A 20,583-nucleotide genomic window follows, 5' to 3' on the forward strand; every position below is an offset into this window, starting at 1 on the left:
TTTCTGAAAACGTGGAGTGGGTTATGGATTAGGTGACCTCTGAGAGGTGACCTTTCTAGCTATAAAATCTGATTCTAGAATTCTATGTGAATAGAAGAAGTCAGTACCTTTGGCCAAGCTTATAATCACTGCCAAAAAGCCCGAAGCATTTATTAACAGTTAATTGTGGATAGTCTAATACTAGTCATTTTGTGGAGAGAATTCACTGTCAGAATTATTCACTATAATTTAAAGTGAACTAAAAGGTAAAAGATACACACACACAAAATACACACGTGAAATGCTTAAATATATAGTTTATAAATATATATAAAAGAAAGGGAGGCTATATCCACATTTGTGATGGATAATCATAAACTATATTTATTGAGTGCATGGTTGCCATGGGAATATAGAATAAGAACAGTGATGTGTGTGCCCTGGGGAAATTCCCAATCTATTTGGGATTCCAAATAGCCATAGAAACAACTTTACACTTAAGAGGGCCAGAGAAAGGCATCTGCTCTCCTCAAAGACTTAGGAGAGAAACATTCTGGAGGGTTAGGAGCTGAGAGAACAGGGGGCGGCTACAGTAGTCCCTGATAAATGGATCTAGGGCATCTTAGGAAAGCTTGGAAGTGGGTTGAAGCCCAGATGTGTATTAAACAGAAGGGAGACGAAGGGAACCACAAGGAGCTTGGGAAGAAAAGTATTCTAGATCGTCCTGAACGAAGGTTCATTTGTATAGCATATTGGCAAACCCAAGGAGGGCTCCAAGTTAATAAGTTCAAAGAAATGAATGGAGGTTAACTGTGCTGTCAGCAGTGGTGACATCATAAGGATGAAGGAAGTATTATTTCCCCTCCTTTCATACATTCCAATCATTAAATAATGTATCTGTGTCATCAAGTAATTGAGTAGCAGATCTAGGATCTGAAAACAAGTTTGTCCTAAATCCAGAACTTCTGTACCTTCCATTGCACTTTAAAGGCTTGGGCTAATAATCAGAACTTGGATTTAAATTTTAAGAGTAGAGATAAAAACAATTTTTTTGCCTAAAATTTGTATGCATATTGTATCTCTCTGTAATGGCTGCCTTAAAAATACCCTAGCCTGGTAGTTTACAACTTGTGGGCTGTGGGGTGGGGTGGTGCTTTAATCCCCCTAGACGGCAAGATGGCATTTGGGATGTTCCAATGACTAGAGGATGCTCCTGGCATTGAGCCCTGAGTCCAGGGGTGCTAACCATTCTCCAGTACATAGAATAGTGCTGAATGAATGAACAGTTCCTTCATATTCTTATTAAGAGCCTATTTCCATCTCGAATGAATAAAAAGCACTCTCATGACAGTGAATCAAAAGTCCAGCCAGAAGCCCAGCATACCAAACAATGGGGATTTGCTGCTGGAAACACTTCAAGGTAGTGATGGGTGAGGTGCCTCCTCATGCTGGGCTGCAGGAGATGCCAAGCATAGAGCACAGTCCCTGCCCTGGAGGGGTCTCCATCCTGCTAGTGGAGCTCACGTAAAGGAATCACTGCAGCTGAGAGAGAAGTGCCCTAATGAAGGTGTGTGCGGTGGTCCTCGGAAGCATGGAGAAGGAGCAGCATCCTTACAGGGCTCTGGGGGAACAGTCGCCTAGGCTGTGTGTGGTAAGGATTTCAACAAAGCAGGAGATTAAGAAGTGGATTAGCTGGTTATCTTAGTAAAGAAGGTAAGTAAACCTGCCTTGAGGGGCCTGGCCTACCAAGAAAAGAGTATCAGAACCTTGTGGAAATGTCACTAGGATGAGGTTTGCAGTGAAATGTGCAAAGATGATCTGTGAGTGGAAGAGAAGTGGGAAACCAGGCAAGGGCTGTGTCTCTGGGGAAAGGCCTCATGACTGGGTGGAACCTGATGTCAGAAATGCAGAAAGGCTGATGAAAACATTGGCTTTGGCAGGAACAAAGTCCTTTGACCTCAGTAAGGTCTTGTGACACAGAAGCAGATAACTAAAACTGAGTTCTCTACTCACACTGGTGGACAGGCTATGTGGGCTAGACTGTCTTGTTCCTCTCTGTGTTTCCACCTGGCACAGTACACATTTCCTTGTTGACTGATTGAATGAATGAATAATGAATGAATGAACTGGAGCCATTCCAGAAGTGAGCTGGTTCTCAGGAGTATGCACAGAGTTCAGTTGGGGATAACGTCAAGGTGTCAGTGGCAGAAAACAGCTGAAACTGGGAATCCTCTAGGTAAGGTATGTAAGTTGTTTTATTCACAATGCATGTTTCTGCCTGATCATTCAAGCCAAAGTATGTGAATGCTTTTGGCTGTGAAGTGTGTGAGGGTATGGTATGAAACTGGCAGTGTGTGTGCATGTACCAACTATTAGCATGCCTGATTTGTTTGGTCTATTCATGTGGAAATTTCTTAAAAGTAATGGATTCTGCAAGGTTTGGGGAAAACTGTTTGAGTGCTTACATGAAAACGGTATTTTCTACTGATAGTTTGAGCTGTGGTTTGAAAAGAGAAAATGTGGCCTTCTATTTGCGGGATCTGTTTTCCATCCTTTTCTCAAACACTAAAGTGACTTGTAATTGCCTCTCTTAAACTGAATCGTGGAAGAATGACAGTGATTCACAAGTGTGGCTAAAGTGCTGCCGAAATCTGGAATGTATTTACTGCAATTGTTTAGACTCTCTAAGATCAGACCTGCAGTGGATGTGACAGAATAGAATAGGAAGAAAAAATGGAGCATTTCTAGCTGGCAACAGCATTTTTTAGGAATTGTTAGGCAAGAAGCTGGAAACAAAATGACTTTCAGAAATATTAGGATTCCAGCATAAATCCACTTTTTAAAATGCTTTTAGCTCCAATAAAATATAAGTCATAGTGTAAAAGCCACAGAGCTTTGCAGTCTCTCTACTGTTGACATGGTATAGTGGTATTGTCCGCTACCCCAAAACTCCTACTGTGTTCTGAATTCTGAAGACATTTAATTTCACCCACTTTACTGCAGAAGTCTGTCACCATGCTGCCCTGGGGCTAACACTACACAGGTGCATTAAGGGAAGCCTTCACCTTCTTCTGAAGCATCAGCTATTGGCTGTTGCTTCAGGGAGAATGAGAAGCTTGATGTATGTCTTTCTGTTGGAGTGACAAGCTATGTGAATCTCCTGTCCATATTTTTGATACCACCCTATCCTTATTTTAATTTTTTCAATTACAAATGTAAAAAGAAAAAATCTAAAAAATGAAAGCCCCTTCATTGTTCTTCCATGATGCCCATTCCAGCTCCCCAGAAAGAAGAGCTAAGAATTTAGTGTGTAATACTATTGCCGTCAGATTTTAATTTGATCATAGATCCCTAGAGCTTATGTTAACTAACATTCTGTAGAGGCAATGTCAGAACACCATCAATGTAACCTAAACAGCCTGTGGGGGAATCCAGCTTTTGTGTTTTATCTGCTCATAAATATATCTGTGTCTATATACCCCTCAGTGGTTGCAAGCATGTGATCTCCGGGCTGTGTACAGCCCTGAAACATATTTTGTATGGCTTGTCCAGTGCTTTTTAAAAATCTGTGAATCAGTTGCCAACATTCGAAAATCAGGATATTGTAGGTAAAAATATGGGGTCTGGCTAATCTTGAAAAATAGGAGGACCTATAGCCCTGAAGACACATTCCTGTAGGGTAGCAATTGGCTAGAGGTGAGCAGTAGCAGCCCCTAGAGACCCATGACCCGCCGTGTGCCACACCCCTGCTGCTCCCTGTTGTATTACATTTGGCCAGCTGCACGTCTTTGCATTGCCTGCTGGTTCCTATAAACATAGAGTTGAGTTTGCAACTCTCATCACTGAGTAGCAGATTTGAGAACTAAAAATGTTATAGATAGGGTGACCATATAATTAAGTGTCCAAACTAGGACACTTTGAAAGTAAAAAAGGGTGCTATTAATAATTATACCAGGACAACAGGCATAAACCAGGACTGTCCCAGACAAACCAAGATATATGGTCCCCCTGTCTACAGACCACTTCATTCAACCACTTCATTTGACTAATGAGAAAATTGAGACCTAGAAAGACAAGGTAATTTGCCTGTAGTAGTCACCAGGTAAACTAATGGCAAAGCTGCCCTAAGTACCCTGACTCCCAGCCACAGCCTTCTCCAATATGATGTGCTCTATAGAACACATATGAGCATCATATCCTCTGTGAATGTATGGATTTTGATAGTTAATAATTATCACATAGCTCATTTCCTGTGAGAGTGTACAAATTTGTAGCTTATATCATCAATAACATTTCTATTATGAGTGTAATTAATGCCTTGGGCTATAGCACACCCAGAGATGTTCAAAACATTGATAAGATTGAGAACTAGAGAGTAAATTCAAGAAAATCTTCAGGTACAATAAGAGATATACTTAGAAGTGATAATTGTCCAGATTAAAAAAAAAACACCATTAAGTAAGTATCCAATAACTGGCTTGCTAAAAATACTGTATATTGACTTCTTTATCATTGGCTGTTGGCTAGTAATTAATATTAATTACATCTTCAAGAGATGTGAAAGATCCCAAATTCCCAAATCCTTGATTAGCTGTCTATTGCCTTGTTGAGTTTCCAAGAGATATTTGTACAGAGAACACTCCAGATGAGATCAATGCATGCTCTTAATCACTTGCTCAGACTTGGCTGCAAATCCCTGTCTGGCCTCCCATCCTAGGGAACTGGACTAGACCACATGTGAGTCTCAGAGGCTAGAACCTAGAGAGGCTAAAGCCGTAGCCTTTCGTGAAAGCTTAAGCCAAAGGCCAGCCTCAGAAGTCTCCTTCAGGATGCCTTTTTCCAATGCCCCACTGGGCTCCCACTTGTCGTTCCAAGAGACCTCACAAGCAGCAGACCATTCTTATATGTCAGCTGCACAAGATGGAAGACAGAAAGAAGGAAACCCTTCTTGCCAAAACCTAAAACAGAGCTAGCCTACGTCACCCACTCCATGCTTCCTTTCCCTTAATGCACGCTGGTCCCAGTTGACTTTTCAAATGTGGGACCATTACCCACAGGAGACATGAGCAGGACACCGGCTTTGTGTAGTTGAGGAGAACTAAGAAGAGATGAAGTGAGCCAAGATCCCTTTACTGACTCCCTAACACCTTGCCCTTGCTACAGCATCCTCCCCTCATGTCCTGGAGGAGCTCCTTTTTCTTTGACCTTTGTCAGAGCTTCTTTTCTGTGGGGTGGCTTGATGGAGGAGAGGACCATCTAACCATGACCTATAGACTCAAAATATAAACCACACACATGGGTAACTTTTTCTCTAATGCAGCTCTACAAACTTCAACAGGAAAAGTTGTTTTCTAAATGAGCCACATCCATCCATATGCATGAAACAGACCCCTAGTTTTGTGCTATCCAAGAGCGACATGTGGCTACTGAGCCTTTGACGTGTTAACATTTTGGCTACTTCGGTATAAGTAAAACATATTAATTTAATTTAATTTTTTTTACTCTTTTAATGTGATTACTAGAAAAGCTAAAATTACCCATCACTCACATTATATTTCTATTGGACAGAGCTCTTCTAGAGGCGTAGGTCATGCACATAAATGAAGTAAGTTCAGTTGCATGCTTAGGTACCACAGTGACCTTTTGCCATCACAAGTCTGAAAGGAGAGTGGTTTGCTAGTTGTTTCCTAGTGCAGCTTGTTTATTAGCAAGGCTTCAGTGTAGGAGAGTTATCTGGGACAGGGGCAGAAGTCATATTAGAGCCTGTACATTTACCTTGATAGGAGAACATGGTGAAAGCATTCAGCACTTCTTTCTGTAAATCAGACTAGTTTTTAAAAGGACTAACCTCCTCCCCCACATCTTCCAGTGTCTTGTTTCCTGCACAGCTCTTTGCCTTCCAGAGCCCTGTGGGGTACCTGTTCTGACACCAGCTCTTAAGCTTCTATTCCATATCACACAGAAGGTACTTGGGTCTATACAGTGCCAGCTGTAGGTGCCATATGGAAAAGCCAGACCATATACATATGTACAGAGTGTTTCTGAAGCCAGAAGGAGTATAGAAGAGAGTGTAACTCATCTAGCTTTATCTTTCCTTGCCTTTGAAAATTTTAATCATTGAAATATCTTTAGGCTATAAATAGAATCACATAGTGAGATAATTCTGAGTTAAAACCAAATATGTACTTTTGTTTTTATATGGACATAGGACTGTATACGGATGTATGAAAATGTAGATTGAACATTTGGATACAGACAGGTTTGACTTTCCAATAAAATGTGTGGAGAAGGATGTATAAATGAATGGAGATAGTGTATGTCAGTCTGCTCAAGCAGGGTTTTTCATATTTGGAGCAGAGATTTCCTCCTCCTATAAATAGTTGGAGAGAAAGTTCTGTTTCTGCTTCCATCTAGTTTAGGTGCAGAGTTCACTTAGATGGCTGCCAAAGATTGATGGAGAAGGTCATTCTCTTGACTGAGCCCAGCCTCAGTGTTGTGCTTCTCCTACCACAAACAGCATGGGTCAGTGACCAAGCCCACGTAGGGATGATGCCACCTGCAGCCAGGCTTCAGCTGTATTTTCCTTTGGAGTAACCTCTTTCCTTCTTCTTTTCCTTCCACCTCTTCTAGGCAGGACAGGGCTGCTTGCTGATCTCTTGCCCAGTTTTGCTGTGGAGATTATGCCAGGTATTCAGTCATTTAACTCTTTATTTACTTAATTTTCTGTCACTCCATCTGTCTTGCTTCTGCATTAGTCACTAATTGCTCCTTTAATTTATTTGCACATTTGTCTATATACGTCTGTGGTCTTTTCCAGGATGAACTAGGCCCATTAGAAGAGACTTTAAATTGTATTTCTTCTGCTACTAGGCCCTAAAAGAATAATGCTAATTAACAATAGGCTGAGATGGGGACCCAGTCCTTCAGTGTCAGGCATGCAGTCTCTTTGGCAGTCTCTATGCCCATCTCAGTATCTCAGCTACACCCAGATATCTATAAGTATCCTTAAAAGAGTCATTATTCATCTGCATTCCATATTCCCTAAGTTATGTGTCTACCCATTCGTTAGTTTATAACTATGTTATTCTGAATTGCCTTTTATAACTATCTCAAAACATTTTTCAAACTTTATGAAAGCTATGGCACACCTCCTCCCTTGAAAAGTACACATACAGACCTACAAGCAATGTAGGTCTGTACAACTTCAGGGGCTTCTTGGACCCCCTAAGTCCCTGGAGTCCTTGGACCATATGTCAGGGACACCTGCCCCAAATGCACACCTGTCTTTTTATGTAGCTTCAGTGGAACACACCAGCCTAGACAAGCCAACATCAGTTTGATGCAGCACTATAGTCCATAATGGAAGGAGGCTCAGAGAGAAACAAGAATGAACTATGGGAGAGGACATATCCCAACTCAGGGAGTAGGAAAGGGTATGATTCAGTCTTGCTTTGGAGGGTTTCTGCCAAAGCGTTAAGAGCTGCTTAATAGTTGAGAGCAACAGAGTGATACAAAATATTCCTGGCCGTTGATTTTGACTTGATTCAAGTTTTAGGAAACATCCAAAGTCTTCACAGTTGAGCTTCACTGATTATTCTTCCATGAATCCTCCTCGTACTTTCCCATTAGCTGGCCAATCCAAATATAGACATTGTTCTTACGGATGTTGATCCCAAGGACACAAATAGATATCTCTTTGTGATCCCCTTATCCAGAGTTCTGTCAATTTGTACACATTTGTTCATCACAAAAAAAAAAAAAAAAAGTTACATTGCATTGCTTCAAACTAGATGTTATATCCCCCAGTCCCAAGAAACAGTTACTGTTTTTCATATCTGGTCCTGGATGCCTCAATTTTCCTCCCTTTTAACTGCAAGAATCCTTTCATGGATAACATTCTTTGTTTCTCCAAGGTAACCTGGCAGTCTTTTACCCTTGACTGCCTGAGCCAAGTTGTAGCCACCAAGCCACACAGCTCATGTAATCATCAGAGCTCGGATCTACCTCAGGCTACACTATGTTATTATATTATTGTTAAGGCCCAGGTGAAAGCCCTCAGCTGTCTATTGTCCTCAGCAACATTCCGGCCGGGCACAAGGCCTCATTTCCTCACTAAAGAGAGGGTGACCTGGTTAATTTGAATGTCTTTCAGATGGATGAGCGAGGAGGGACATTCTGGAAATTTCCCTCTGAGGAAATTATGTTCTAAACAAAGGTCAAATAATTTTACCATTTTTACAAAACCCTTTATAAATCAAAAATGTCATATTCTCAAGCTCTAACTGAATGCCTGTTTAATTGAAGGAATATTTAATAACCAAAAGTCAGGAAAAACAATGTGTACTTGAAGTTCATTGTAAAGGGATTTGGGGTAGATGGCTTTCAATCAAAATGAATCACTTTAATCTTTTGGCTTTTAAAGGAAATCATGGCTCACTCCAGTGTGTCCCAGTCCTCCTGTGGGAAGTTGGGTCCTATAGCCAAGTCCCAAAAGACAAGTCACTTGAGGGCCACAGTCATTTTTATCTAAGCCAAATGGAATTTATTTCTTTTCTCTTCATTTTTTGGATAGGCAGATGAACTAGAATTTGTGTTCAGCCTCTGGCAGAGCTGTGAAAATAGTAGAAGTTAACAAACAGCCAGATATACACGTGTCTGTCTTGCCAGTCATCAAAGCCCTAAGCCACTTTAGCCCATGGCTGTGCTGGCTATCTAGCATGGTCAGCCTGAGCGTGATCAAACCACACCATCCTCGAGGGGTGGTCGAGGACAGCGTCTTCTCTCTCTGAGCCTATGTCTCTAGTTTTCTCCAGCCATGGTTTGTTGTACAATTATAAGCAAAAGGTTTTGATGTCAGCCCTGATGCTGAGTACAGGAAAGGTGTTACAGGGGCGAGCAGCAGGGAAAGCAGATGAATACATAATGGAACTGGACCACCTAAATATGTTCTAATTTAGACCATGTAGCCATAGAGAACTTTTTTTACAGGACTTACACTTTTTTATAGATAAGAATAATTTGACTACAAAAGATATGTATTCTCAGAACCCAGCACTTCAGAGTTCAGCAAGCAAGATTCCCCCCTCCCCAGCCAGGAGTCTTTCTGCTCTTGTCACATACTTGTTCTGACACTACAATCAGTATGGTAAACCCTTTCCCCAGGAGGGGGCCCTGAAACTCCTCCATTGCTTTGTGCTGGTCATTCTGTGTGCTCACTATGACCCAGGTAACCTTCTTCCCTCTTACCCACGGCCCAGCCTGGGAGGGTCTCCACTTCTCACTCTCCGAGTTCCTCCTGAGTTTGGGGACTCTGTGCCCTGTTATGAGATGCTTTCTTCCCCAGGTCCCTCCCACTCACTCCTCTCACAGGGAGACACCAATGAGAGTGTGCCTGTCCTGATGCTGGGCCGACTCGAGTGTGGGTTTCTCTGTGCGTCCTTCCAGAGTGGGTGTTTGTTGGCCTGGTGATCCTGGGAGTCTTCCTCTTCTTCGTCCTGGTGGGGATCTGCTGGTGCCAGTGCTGCCCTCATAGCTGCTGTTGCTACATCCGCTGCCCATGTTGCCCAGATTCCTGCTGCTGCCCTCAGGCCTGTGAGTAAAGTGACCAACTGGGGAGACATGCCGTGATAAAAAGATATGTCATCTTTCCATCGGACAGCTGTGTGCCCTGAGTCCCTTCTCCACCTCCTTTCCTTCCACCCAAAAAGTGGGTCATTCCAGACTGTCTCCTCTGCTGGGAGCCCCTGGCTTCCAGAGATGACCATTCTTCTTTGCCTTCTCACCTACATGCACCTCTCCATGCTTTTTATCCACACCTCTCACCCCTGCATTGGAATTTTCATTGACACCATTGATGAATAGAAAGGCAGGTTCAGGATGGTGAGGTTGTGGGGTAAGGCTTTTGCCCTCTCCCTGGGCATTCAAATTAGAGGAAACCTTCTCTGGTTATGCCTCTCACAGGCAGAGAACTCCTCTTTTTACAAGCAGAGTGTGCAAACAGCAGCCTTTGGGTACCATCCAGCCACAGATGAGTTTTATTTACTCCCATGACAAAATGATCCACAAAGGAACTAGTTCTCATTTGGGGATTCACAATTTTAACTTACTGGCCAAACCCATGTAGGCATTAAGTTTGGAACCTCTGCCATAAACCAAACACATCTTGAAGGAGAGAGACACATGTGTCTTGAGTATCCTTAGGAATAAAGCAGTTTCCAGGAGGAGTCAGGTTATTTGCTCTGCTTTTGAGATCACAGAGCAGGACCATGTGCAAGCCCCTTGCTTGCTTTGCCTCTCTAGAAGATGTTCAGGATCCTCCTGGAAGCAGCCCTGGGCAGCCCTGCTGCTGGGCCTCCTCCAGAGGGGCTGAGGCAGCCCACAGACAGTGTGGCGAAGAGTGGGCCACTGATGTCACTGGGGAGGCTGCTGTGACAGCTCCCAGTACCGCTTACTCAGTTGCCAGGTACTAAACACTGTAATTCCTTATGTCACTGCCTTTTGGCAGAGCTGGAGGAGTCTGGGAGGGTGGTTCTGATGAATCAATTCAGGCCTAGGAGAACACACACACATACACACGCACAGCATAGACATGCACACACAGGCTCACATCCAGGAGCTCCCTTAAGCACATCCTCAGGGATTTTGGTGTGAGGGTTGCGGAGGGTGGGACGATATAATCTCTCTTGCTCTTCATCTCCCTCCACAGTGTATGAAGCAGGGAAAGCAGCAAAGGCTGGGTACCCTCCCTCTGTTTCCGGTGTCCCTGGCCCTTACTCCATCCCCTCTGTCCCCCTGGGAGGAGCCCCTTCATCTGGCATGCTGATGGACAAGCCGCATCCACCTCCCCTGGCACCAAGTGACTCCACTGGAGGAAGCCACAGTGGTAAATGTAGTTCCAGACCGCCCTGCCCCGTGCTTCTCTCTGGCTTCCACTCTGGTTCCTTGCTGAGAAGCACCCTCAGCTCAGTGATGCTTCTTTGGAAAATGATTATCTCCATTACGGAAACGGGATCCTTCCAGCTGTATCAGATATCTTCTGGTGCATGTCAGGCTTTCTAAGGGTTGCAGGACATAGCTGCCCCCTGCTTTCTTTCCAGGCTCCTCAACTAAAATGATAAGAAAAAGAGGCAAGGTATGCCTTGAATTTTGATCATTCAGTTAGTAAATAGTTATCTCATCCCTACCTAGTGCTCAGGACTGTGACAGGCACTGTGAGGAACACCAGGAAGTGTAGGACCTCGTTTGTCCCACACACAGTATGGCCACACAGGGAGAGGGAATGGACCTTTATTCAGACAATTGGATGCTACAGAGTAGTATGGGGAGTTCAAAGGAGAAAGAGCTGGAGTGATTACAGAGTCTTCAGGGAAGAGGTGAGATGTGAGCTGGAGGAATGAGAAGGATTAGGAAAGCAGAGAAGGGGTGCTGCACCCCCACAGGAATGCCAGCATGGTGGAAGCACAGAGCTGGTAGAACACTGTGTGTGTTTGATGGCATCCAACTCATCTGTCTGACTGGAAAAAAGTGGAAGGATGTGGTGGAGCCAGATTAGGGAGGGCTTTGAAACCCCTCCAGAAGAGTGGGGGCTTGGTGCCATAGCCAGTGAGGCCACTGCAGGCAGATTCCTGAGTGGACACGTGACACACTGACAAGGCGAGCGGTAAGTGGGACAGAGTGGAGTCAGAGCCCACGAGCTGAGATGTGACTGAAGTGGTTCAGGTGGGACACATGAACATCTGGATTATGATGGAGACAATGGGAGCTGAAATCAGGGGGTGAATCTGAGAGATACTCTGAAAGAGGAGGCAGTGAGACTTCAGGGCATGAAGGAAAAGGAGGCTTCAAGATAACCCCAAGTTGTCTAGTGGAGCATATCACAGGCAGAAATGAAATGACTGACAAGGAGAGCTTATCTGGATGGAGATTAGCCCCATTTGGGGCCTCAAGAATCTGTGGTTATTGACAGGGGTAGAGGAGTGGAGGGCCTTAAAATGTCGCTTTGGAGGCATCTGAACCGGATTATAGAGCAGTAAAGGTTAGAATTGTGTGTGTAGTAGATTTAGGAGGTGATTTTTTTAATCCCTAGAAGTGGACAGCCACTAGGGTTGGTAAAAAGACATTGCTACCCTGGAGGCATCTAGACTGCCTTCAGTGGGCAGCAGGAAGGGTATCTGTCCCACTTAATGAGCTGTCAACACCAGACCGGGGATGGAGTAGAGATCCTCAGTGAGTAATTGGTCTTTGTGTTTTTTCTCTCCCTGGAACTATTAGTAGAATTCTGACGTCTGAAACTAGGAATGAGTCACAGGCTGAGGAGTAAAAGTTAATGATCAAGGACACACTAGGAATTAGAGAGAGAAAGACAATATAGTCCATCTTCCCAAAGGATGGAGGGGGCAAAGGGACATTAATGAAACTTGTCTTAACTCTATTTGCAGCTTCCCCTTTCTTTGTCTTCCTTCTCCTTCCTTCCCACCAGAACCCTTTCCCCCTTACTTTATATTTAATGGATTCTCATAATAAAATGATTCTTATTCAGAGAATGGCACATACTTTTTCTCTCCTGTTTTCAGCTTTTTCCCACTTCCTGCTTGTTGCAGTTCAATCATTTTGGCCCCATCCTGCCATGCTAACCAACTGCAATTAACAGTGGCATGAAAAATAGGAAAATTGATTATTTCACACAGCAAGAAATCCAAGGTAAGGGGCTCTGGAGCTGGTTAACTGAACAGTCCAGGTGGCATCACTGAAGGACCTGGTTGTTCCCATCTTTTGTTTTGTCCTCGTGAGTGCATCCTCTGTCCTCCTGGGCTGGCTCTCCTCATGATCCGTGATGACTGCCATAGTTCCAGGTATTAAATGCATTCAGAGATAGAAGAAGATGTGCTTCTTCCTTGTGCTGCTTTTCTCAAAAGTGAGGAAAACTTTTCCAGAAGCCCCTCCCCCTTCCAGCAGACTTCTCCTTGCCTTTTATTGGTAAGAATTGTGTCCCATGCCCATTCCTAAACCACATTGGCTTGGACTAATCAAGACTCATCTCTTAGGCCAAAACACCTATTGACCTTGGAAATGAACATCAGGGTTTTGTTAGCAAGGATAAAGGGGAAGATGCACAACCAATGTTGGCCATTGCTGGTCTGACCCATGTTATCATCATCTGGCTCGTTGAGTCAGGACAGAGTTCATGATCCCCATCAGGCACATTTCTGTACTCACGGTCCCATGGCCAGAATTACTGATGGCGTTTGGCTATTTCTCCTTTAAGAAAGGTGGCTTAAGCCAACATTCAATGTAGATTATTCTTTAAAGAATGTTAGAAATGTTAAGAAATGCTGATTGATGAAGATGTAAATTTAGTCTATTTTATATTTATATGCTACTTCAATTTTAGGGTAATCATCTAGCAACAGTAATTTTTCAGATTGCATTTGTACATAATACTCTTGAACACTCTGTGTAAAGAGGCATCTTTGATGAGCTATGTACAGTATAGCCAGTTGGTTACTGAATGGGAGAGAGATAGGAGACACCCTGATTCCTTTTCCCATTCTTCATAGCAGCCACTGAGACCTCTGTTATAATAAAAGAAGACTGTCTCTCCTGTCCTACCCCCACTTCAGCTTTGTCAAGGTTCTCTCTTTATTGAATAGCCACACTCCACCCCATTCCCACCTCACATTCCCCAGCCTTTCTTTCTTTAGTGACTCCTTCCTATCAGCATTTAAAACATGCTCAAATCTCTCCTATTGAAATACAACAATTTGCAAAAAACCTTGTAGTCCTCTGATATTACTTCCCTATATCCCTTTTCTCCTCTTCACAGCCAAATTCCTTGAAAGAGTTTTCCATTTCCTCTGCTCTCATCAACTCAACTAACTTCTGTCTTGCTATTGCTTTCACCACTCCAAAAGCCAGCTCCTGCCAAGATCGCCTTATTGCTAAGTCTAATGGATACTTCGCAGTCCTTACCTCCCTTGACTTCTCAAAAGCATTTGCCGCCCAACTCACTCATCTTGCTTTGCCTTCCTCAAAACGGTACTTTGTAATTTTTCCTACCTATTTTGCTGTGTGCTGGCTGCTCTTTCTCTGCACACCCCCCAGATGGTGGTGTTCCTGTTTTGTCTGAGGTCCTCTCCCTAGGAGATCTTATCTACTCCCATGGCTTCAGTCATCATCTATATGCGGATGACTCCCAGTCTTTATCTCCAACCTTTCTTCTGCTCCTCAGTCCCATATATCCAACTGCCTTCTGGACATCTCCCCCTGGATGTCTTGCAGGCATTTCAAACTCAGCCTCTGAAATTGAATTAATCTTCTGTTTCTCGACTTTAAACCAGCTCCTGCATTTCTTATTTCAGTGGGTGGCACCATTGTCCACCTAGCAGCCCAAACCAGAAGCAGGGACTTCATCCTCATCTCTTTCTTTCCCTCACTTCCCTCATCTAATTGGTCACCAAGTCCTTCAGATGGTACCTCAAAACAACCTTGAATTGGTTTACTTTCCTCTATCTCTACTGCAACTATCCTAGTCCTTGCTGCCATCATCTCCCCTCTTGATTAATGCAATTATCTCCTACCTGGGCTTCTATATCTATTCTTCCCTTGCTCTAATCCATTTTATTTTCACATCTATCTGGCCTCCACTCATCCTTCTTGCAATAGAATTAAGTAGGCAAGTAGAGTTTTGAAATGTCATTTTCAAAACTAATAAGGATGTGTCTATATATATGCCTACTGTATGTATACAGAGATTATGTAAATTTTAAGCATCACTTCTCCCACAACTGAGCTGCTGTCACCCTGGGGGTGGAATCTGGCAGCTGTTCCATCATCCATAAACAGCCTTACTTAGCTCATTAAGATAGGACAGGAAAAACAAGGCTATATCCATGGGTACCTGCCTTAGAGACTTCTTTTGCAAGTTTTATAAGTTGGATTTGGCTGTAAAGAGGAAATTAGTTGAAAAATAGTTGAGCCTTAATTGGGTCAAAAGTAGCCACTCAAATCCTTTAACAATAAGAATTTTTGAAATTATAATTTGGCATCAAAATCAATATCCCAATATTTCCTCTCCAGCAAAGCCAAAGTTGGCAAGGCTAATAAATTACAGTAGCTGAAGTATGAAGAGCCATACCAACCAAAGGCCTTGGACCAAAGTGAACTGGAAAAGAGAAATAAATCATCCAGCGACCCTAAACTGAAACATCACCAGGCAAAAAATCATTTTCCAAAAAATGCTGGACTTTGACCAACAGTCTAGGACATTTCTTATTAAAATATCACCACACATTAGAGAGTTCTCTGATCTTCAGACAAATTACAGATAAAAATCAACCTGACACTATTTTATTTGTTTTCAAATCAAGAAAAATTTAATGAATGCCTCCTTCTCTCAAGGAGTCTATGGTCTAGCAGAGTGATTGCTGGGGGCTTATGCACAGAGATAAAATGAGCAAAAAAAATACAAAGGAGGATATAAAACTGTTCTCTCATACAAGCTCAGAGAAGGAAAAGTCTCATCTGCTTGGAGGGACCAAGAAGGGTTTTCTGGTGTTTTATATGCTCCTGACAATATGTGACACAGGACCAGATTCTGCCAGGATGAGAGAATTAGTTACAGTGTGCTGCACAATAGAACCTACAGCTTTGATTTTAAAAAACCCAACACCTTTTAAGGGAGAATTGCCTAGCTCTTCAGCTACTGAAGCCAAATGGATGATGCCTCTGAACTCTAAATATCAATGCTTTGCCTTCCGTCCTTTTTGACAAATTGGATTTAGATTTCCGAAGTCATGAGCTGGTGTGACCAGGACATGAAAGCTGCAAGTATCTAGTGCGGTGGAGTCCCTTTATAATGCCAGGACTGAAAGGAGAAACTGCCATCTTCACCCGAGGCTATCAGTAGCTACTGTAACTTTTCAGGGACCTGAGAACCTCTGCATTCATCATCAAATCTGTCTCATAACAAGGAGTGTAATTTGTTATAAAGACAGAGAAGACAGGGGCTGGTCCGGTGGCGTAGTGCTTAAGTTTGTGTGTTCTGCTTCAGTGGCCCAGGGTTCGAGGTTCAGATCCTGGGCGCATACCTACTCACCGCTCATCAAGCCATGCTGAGGCAGCGTCCCACACAGAAGAACTACAAGGCCCTACAACTAGGATATACAACTATGTACTGGGGCTTTGGGGAGAAAAAGGAAAAAGAGGAAGATTGGCAACAGATGTTAGCGCAGGGCCAATCTTCCTCAAAAAAAAATATATATATAAATAAAGACAGAGAAAACAATCTAAGCCCCAGTCCAGGTTGAAGTTAATGGAGAGGTTTCTAGCTGTTGCTCAGGGTAGCAGCCACCTCTTATTGCATACATTGTTCCTACAGCAACAGCCCCCCCCATCTCAGTATTACTGCATGTCTGCCACCACAGTGCTTCACACAGTAAGAACACCTAGATGAAGCCACAGCTGCAGGTACAGCAGGCCCCTTCCCTAAAGCCTATAAACATGGTAGTTTTCTTTACTTAAGAAATAATCATCAATAATAATAACAACAAAACTTACCTAAAGTTTGCTGCTCCCTCAAACTACCATTCAGGCCTTCCCCTTCCTGGTCAAAATTCTCCAACAAACCAACCACATGGCCTCTTCTGCCTTATTTTGTAATCCCTTGTAATATAGTTGCTATTCCTGATTTCTGTTCATTCATTCATTCATTCATATAAACTCACATATTTGGAATGTCTACAATGTGCCAGGCTCTCTGCTAGGTGCTGGCGATGCAGAGATTAACAGAATTGGTCCTTGTCCTCAGCAAGTTCACGGTCTAGAGAGAGAAACTCTACTGAAAATACTCCTTCTAAAGAAATCATTAACCTCACCCCCATCCCCAGGCTGGCATGAATTCAGCTCAAACATTTATTAAATGCCTACTATGTTTAAAGCACTATCTTGAGCTTTACAGCAATCCAGAATGATAAGAATTCTTTTCCCTCAAGAATCTTTGGGAAGATTAGACATTTCTACAAATAATTTGAAACAAACTAGAATATATTAAGGGCCATAGTGAAAGTTCAAAGTAAATAATCTATAAGTTAGGAGTGAGAGAGAGGAGAGAGAACTTTTTTGGCTATGAGAATCACAGAAAGCCCTTTGGATGAGGTGACACTTGAGCTGCCCCTAATAATTACAAAGCACTCAAAGTGCTCCATTGATTGGGTCTTTGTTATCTTCTCTTTTTGTTTCTTTTTTATTGTTTATATATTTGTCTTCTCCTCTTCATGAGGTTATTTAAAGGGTAGGAAGTATCAGTTGCATTTCATAGACATGAAAACTGAGCCCTAGATAGGTCACCATTTATTGGAGTCCCTCAGTACACCAGTGGCCTGCCTGCAAGTGCCTGGTTCCCCCTTCCCAGCCCAGTGTTTCATCCATCAGACATAACTGCCTCAGAACAGACATAGCAGTTCCGTGGGATAATTGCATTTTAATTGAACTGTCTGTACTACTCTAAACGCCTCTGCAGAGATGGAAGAGTGTGTAGCTTGATAAATAAAATCATTTCTGCTAATAATTCCTTCTGCATAAAGATTATGGATCTAACCTCCAGGAGAGGTGCCACTGAAAAGTGTATACTGAGATTCTCTAATTTTTTTAAGGAACTCCACAATTTGAGATGACTGTGGACTTCCCAGCATGTTCTCATATAGAAAATCAGTGCACCTGCAAATGGGTGTGTGGGCGTCTTCTGAGTCTCAAGTGCAGGGCTGCTATTAGAGTGCTGTGGAATAGTACATCTTAATCTTCCATGTACATGCTCGTGGGGGGGCTTTGTCCACAGCTAGGGAAACACGACCAGAGAGCAGAAAGCAGGATTTTCTCCAGAAGCACAGGCAATCGTGTGGTTTCCTTATGGGATTCGCCCTACTGTGGGAATAGAGAATGTTGGCGTTGGGTCACTTGCGTCCATCCCATTGTACAATCCTGATGGGCTGAAGATAGGACCGTGCTCAGATGACACCACCATGGCACTCCTAGGAGCATTTCCTCCTCTGGGCTCTTCTTTCCTGTCTTCCTCTTCTCTCTCTCCGTACTACCTCTGCTCCCAGACTTCCGAGAGGCAAGATGCCCAGTATGGTTAGGCCTGAATCAGATGACAAGGCTCCAGTCCCAGTGCTGCTGCTTATTCCTGAGCAAGTTATGAAACCTCTCTGAGCCAGAGTTTTCTCAACCATAAAATGTGGCTAATTCCTTAGGTGGTTGTGAGGAACAAATGTCCATAGAAAGCATTTAGCACAGTACCTAACAAATTTTCAGTGCACAGTAAGTGTTGTCTATTACCATTAGTGTTCTGTCCCCATCCCATTCATTCCCTTCTCTCTCCCTTTTTTTCTCTTTCTCATAACTGTGAAGATTAGACCTGCCTGTGTCTGATCATCCTTGGGGCTGGTATTGGACTAGAATGATACTTGAGTGACACGGGGCTTAAACAGCCTTTGTCCCTGACAATGTGAGTGATGGGAAGGTAGGAGATGGTATTATCTCTCATGCTTTAATTTTGTTTTTTATTAAGCCCTGAAAATAACACCTGCTTATAACCACAGAGCAGCAGGTTGAATTAATCATGTCTAAAATATGATATTCCCTTTCCTAAAAGGAAAATGCTAAAGAAATAAAATGGAACCATAATTAGTAATCCACGTATTTTTCATTTTATTTTGTACTAATGCGTATATAGCCTATAATCTAATATTAGCCCTTACGCACCATCCAGTTATGGAATTTTTGCACCATCTCCCAGGCAACTAGAGGCTTTCAGGCCACCTTTGTCAAGGTCCCTGATATATGAGTATCTGTTTTAAAGTTATATGTGCTCCCACCAAGTGAAAGTGTGATCCTCAGACTGTAGAGTGGTCTGTGTCCTCAGTCTAGAAAGTGGTCTTTTTTTAGTATGAGTATACTCCCCAAGCTTTGAGAGGATGAGGTTTAAGTGGAGCTAGAGAAGGTCAGGAGATAGGAGGTAGAGGTTAACAAATGACTAAAAATATACTGTAATAGAATTTTGTCGTTGACCTGCTGGTCCTCCATTCTAATGGCACCATCTGATAAAGGGGATCTTGGGTATGGTTCCATATGTATAAACGTAGATTGCTATTTCTGGGTGACTTCAAAAAGAGTTGTTATAAGTGGCAGCCATGTTTTCTACTTGGTAAAATAAATGGAGGCCTCCTTCTCCTGATTTTTTCAGCTCACCGTCTCATCCTTTTCTCAACAGTTCGCAAAGGTTACCGGATCCAAGCTGACAAAGAGAGAGACTCCATGAAGGTCCTGTACTATGTCGAGAAGGAGCTGGCTCAGTTTGATCCAGCCCGAAGGATGAGAGGCAGATGTGAGCATCTGTTAGTTTTGTGTGATCTCTGCATCATGCAGGACTCCATAGCTAAAGGGGATTTGGGAGTCACCAAACGTGGGCAGCCCTGAGCTTTCAGGGTCAGAGCTAGCAGGGGTACTGGTGACACCATCCTGAAGAAAGTAGCTCTGAGTACTCAGAGGGAAGAACAAGGGGCTTCTGGTGTGAAGAATAGAGCAATCATCTGCCATCTTGGTTTACATTGTGTCTCTCCGCAGGGCAGTCAGTATTGTTGGGCCTGTGCAATCCTGAGGTTGGAAATGTTCTATTAAAACAGTCTTTCCCTGATACTCCCTTTAAAATATACACAAAATAATGCCTTAAGATGTGGAAGCTTGAGTATGTTTTTCCCAACATGATAGGCCCTAGCACTGAACAACAACAGTCCAGCTCCCGACTTGCTGCATGGAGACCTCAGTGAGAGTGAAAGAACAAGTCTGCCAAGTGAGTCTCGTGAAATAGAGGCCTACATTCCTCTGAGATGCCCAGCAGCAGAGATTGAGCATCAAGCAAAGAGGCTGCCCTTCTTGTCAAAAGAACTTTTTAATTACTGAGTCTGTAGGTGACAGGGTCCCAACCCTTAACTCACCCACAGCCCCTGGAGACTTTGCAGCTGACATAGCTGATTCTTTGGGGTGAATTCCAAATTATTATCTATCGTGAGAGGCAGCACAGGGCAGGTCTGACATGGATGGGATAAGTATCAGAGAGTGCTGGCAGGCATGGTAGTGAGGTCACTACGTTTCTCTCTTTGAACCCTCCTCGCCTTGGAACCAAGAAGAGACTTGATGGAATTGTTGGGTAAACAGTCCCAGACTAGAGGAGCTTTATTCAGATTAAGGACAACATATTCCTCCCAGTTTGCAATTCTAAATTCATCCTGTCTGAGTTGCATCCATTGCTGCATCCTCCCACCGCACTGACTATAAAAAGACCATCTCCAGACTGGAATGTCAGGAATGCAGATGTCACTGCACGTGACAAGCTGGTTGTAACAGTGTTGTCAGGGACCCCTATAAGGGGATGGAGACAGAGTCAGCGATCAGGGAGAAGGAGGCTGTGGAGGGAATCTTCGACACTCACAGCTCAGAGAAAAAGTTAAAAACTGAGGTTAAATTTAAGGATGAATCCTGGTTTAGGTGGTGTCTCCTGTCTACCTGGGTTAAAATGGCCTCCAGGCACTGGCTGGTCATAAGGTAATGGAA

General features: G+C 43.2%; 1 protein-coding gene across 4 annotated transcripts in view; it reads left to right on the plus strand.

The window, feature by feature from the left end:
• The window catches only part of ILDR2 (immunoglobulin like domain containing receptor 2), a 62,657-nt gene that overhangs the window by 30,218 nt on the left and 11,856 nt on the right, over nucleotides 1-20,583 (plus strand). Inside the window, exons 4-7 of one of the 4 annotated variants that reach the window (XM_058540157.1) lie at nucleotides 6,610-6,666; nucleotides 9,424-9,570; nucleotides 10,685-10,861; nucleotides 19,244-19,357. In XM_058540157.1, coding sequence (XP_058396140.1) covers nucleotides 6,610-6,666; nucleotides 9,424-9,570; nucleotides 10,685-10,861; nucleotides 19,244-19,357 — 495 coding nt within the window. The remainder of the gene's footprint in view (nucleotides 1-6,609; nucleotides 6,667-9,423; nucleotides 9,571-10,684; nucleotides 10,862-19,243; nucleotides 19,358-20,583) is intronic. The other 3 variants (XM_058540155.1, XM_058540154.1, XM_058540156.1) reach the window with 3 other exon arrangements.

Source organism: Diceros bicornis, chromosome 4 (assembly GCF_020826845.1).
Source record: "Diceros bicornis minor isolate mBicDic1 chromosome 4, mDicBic1.mat.cur, whole genome shotgun sequence".
Classification (NCBI taxonomy): domain Eukaryota; kingdom Metazoa; phylum Chordata; class Mammalia; order Perissodactyla; family Rhinocerotidae; genus Diceros; species Diceros bicornis.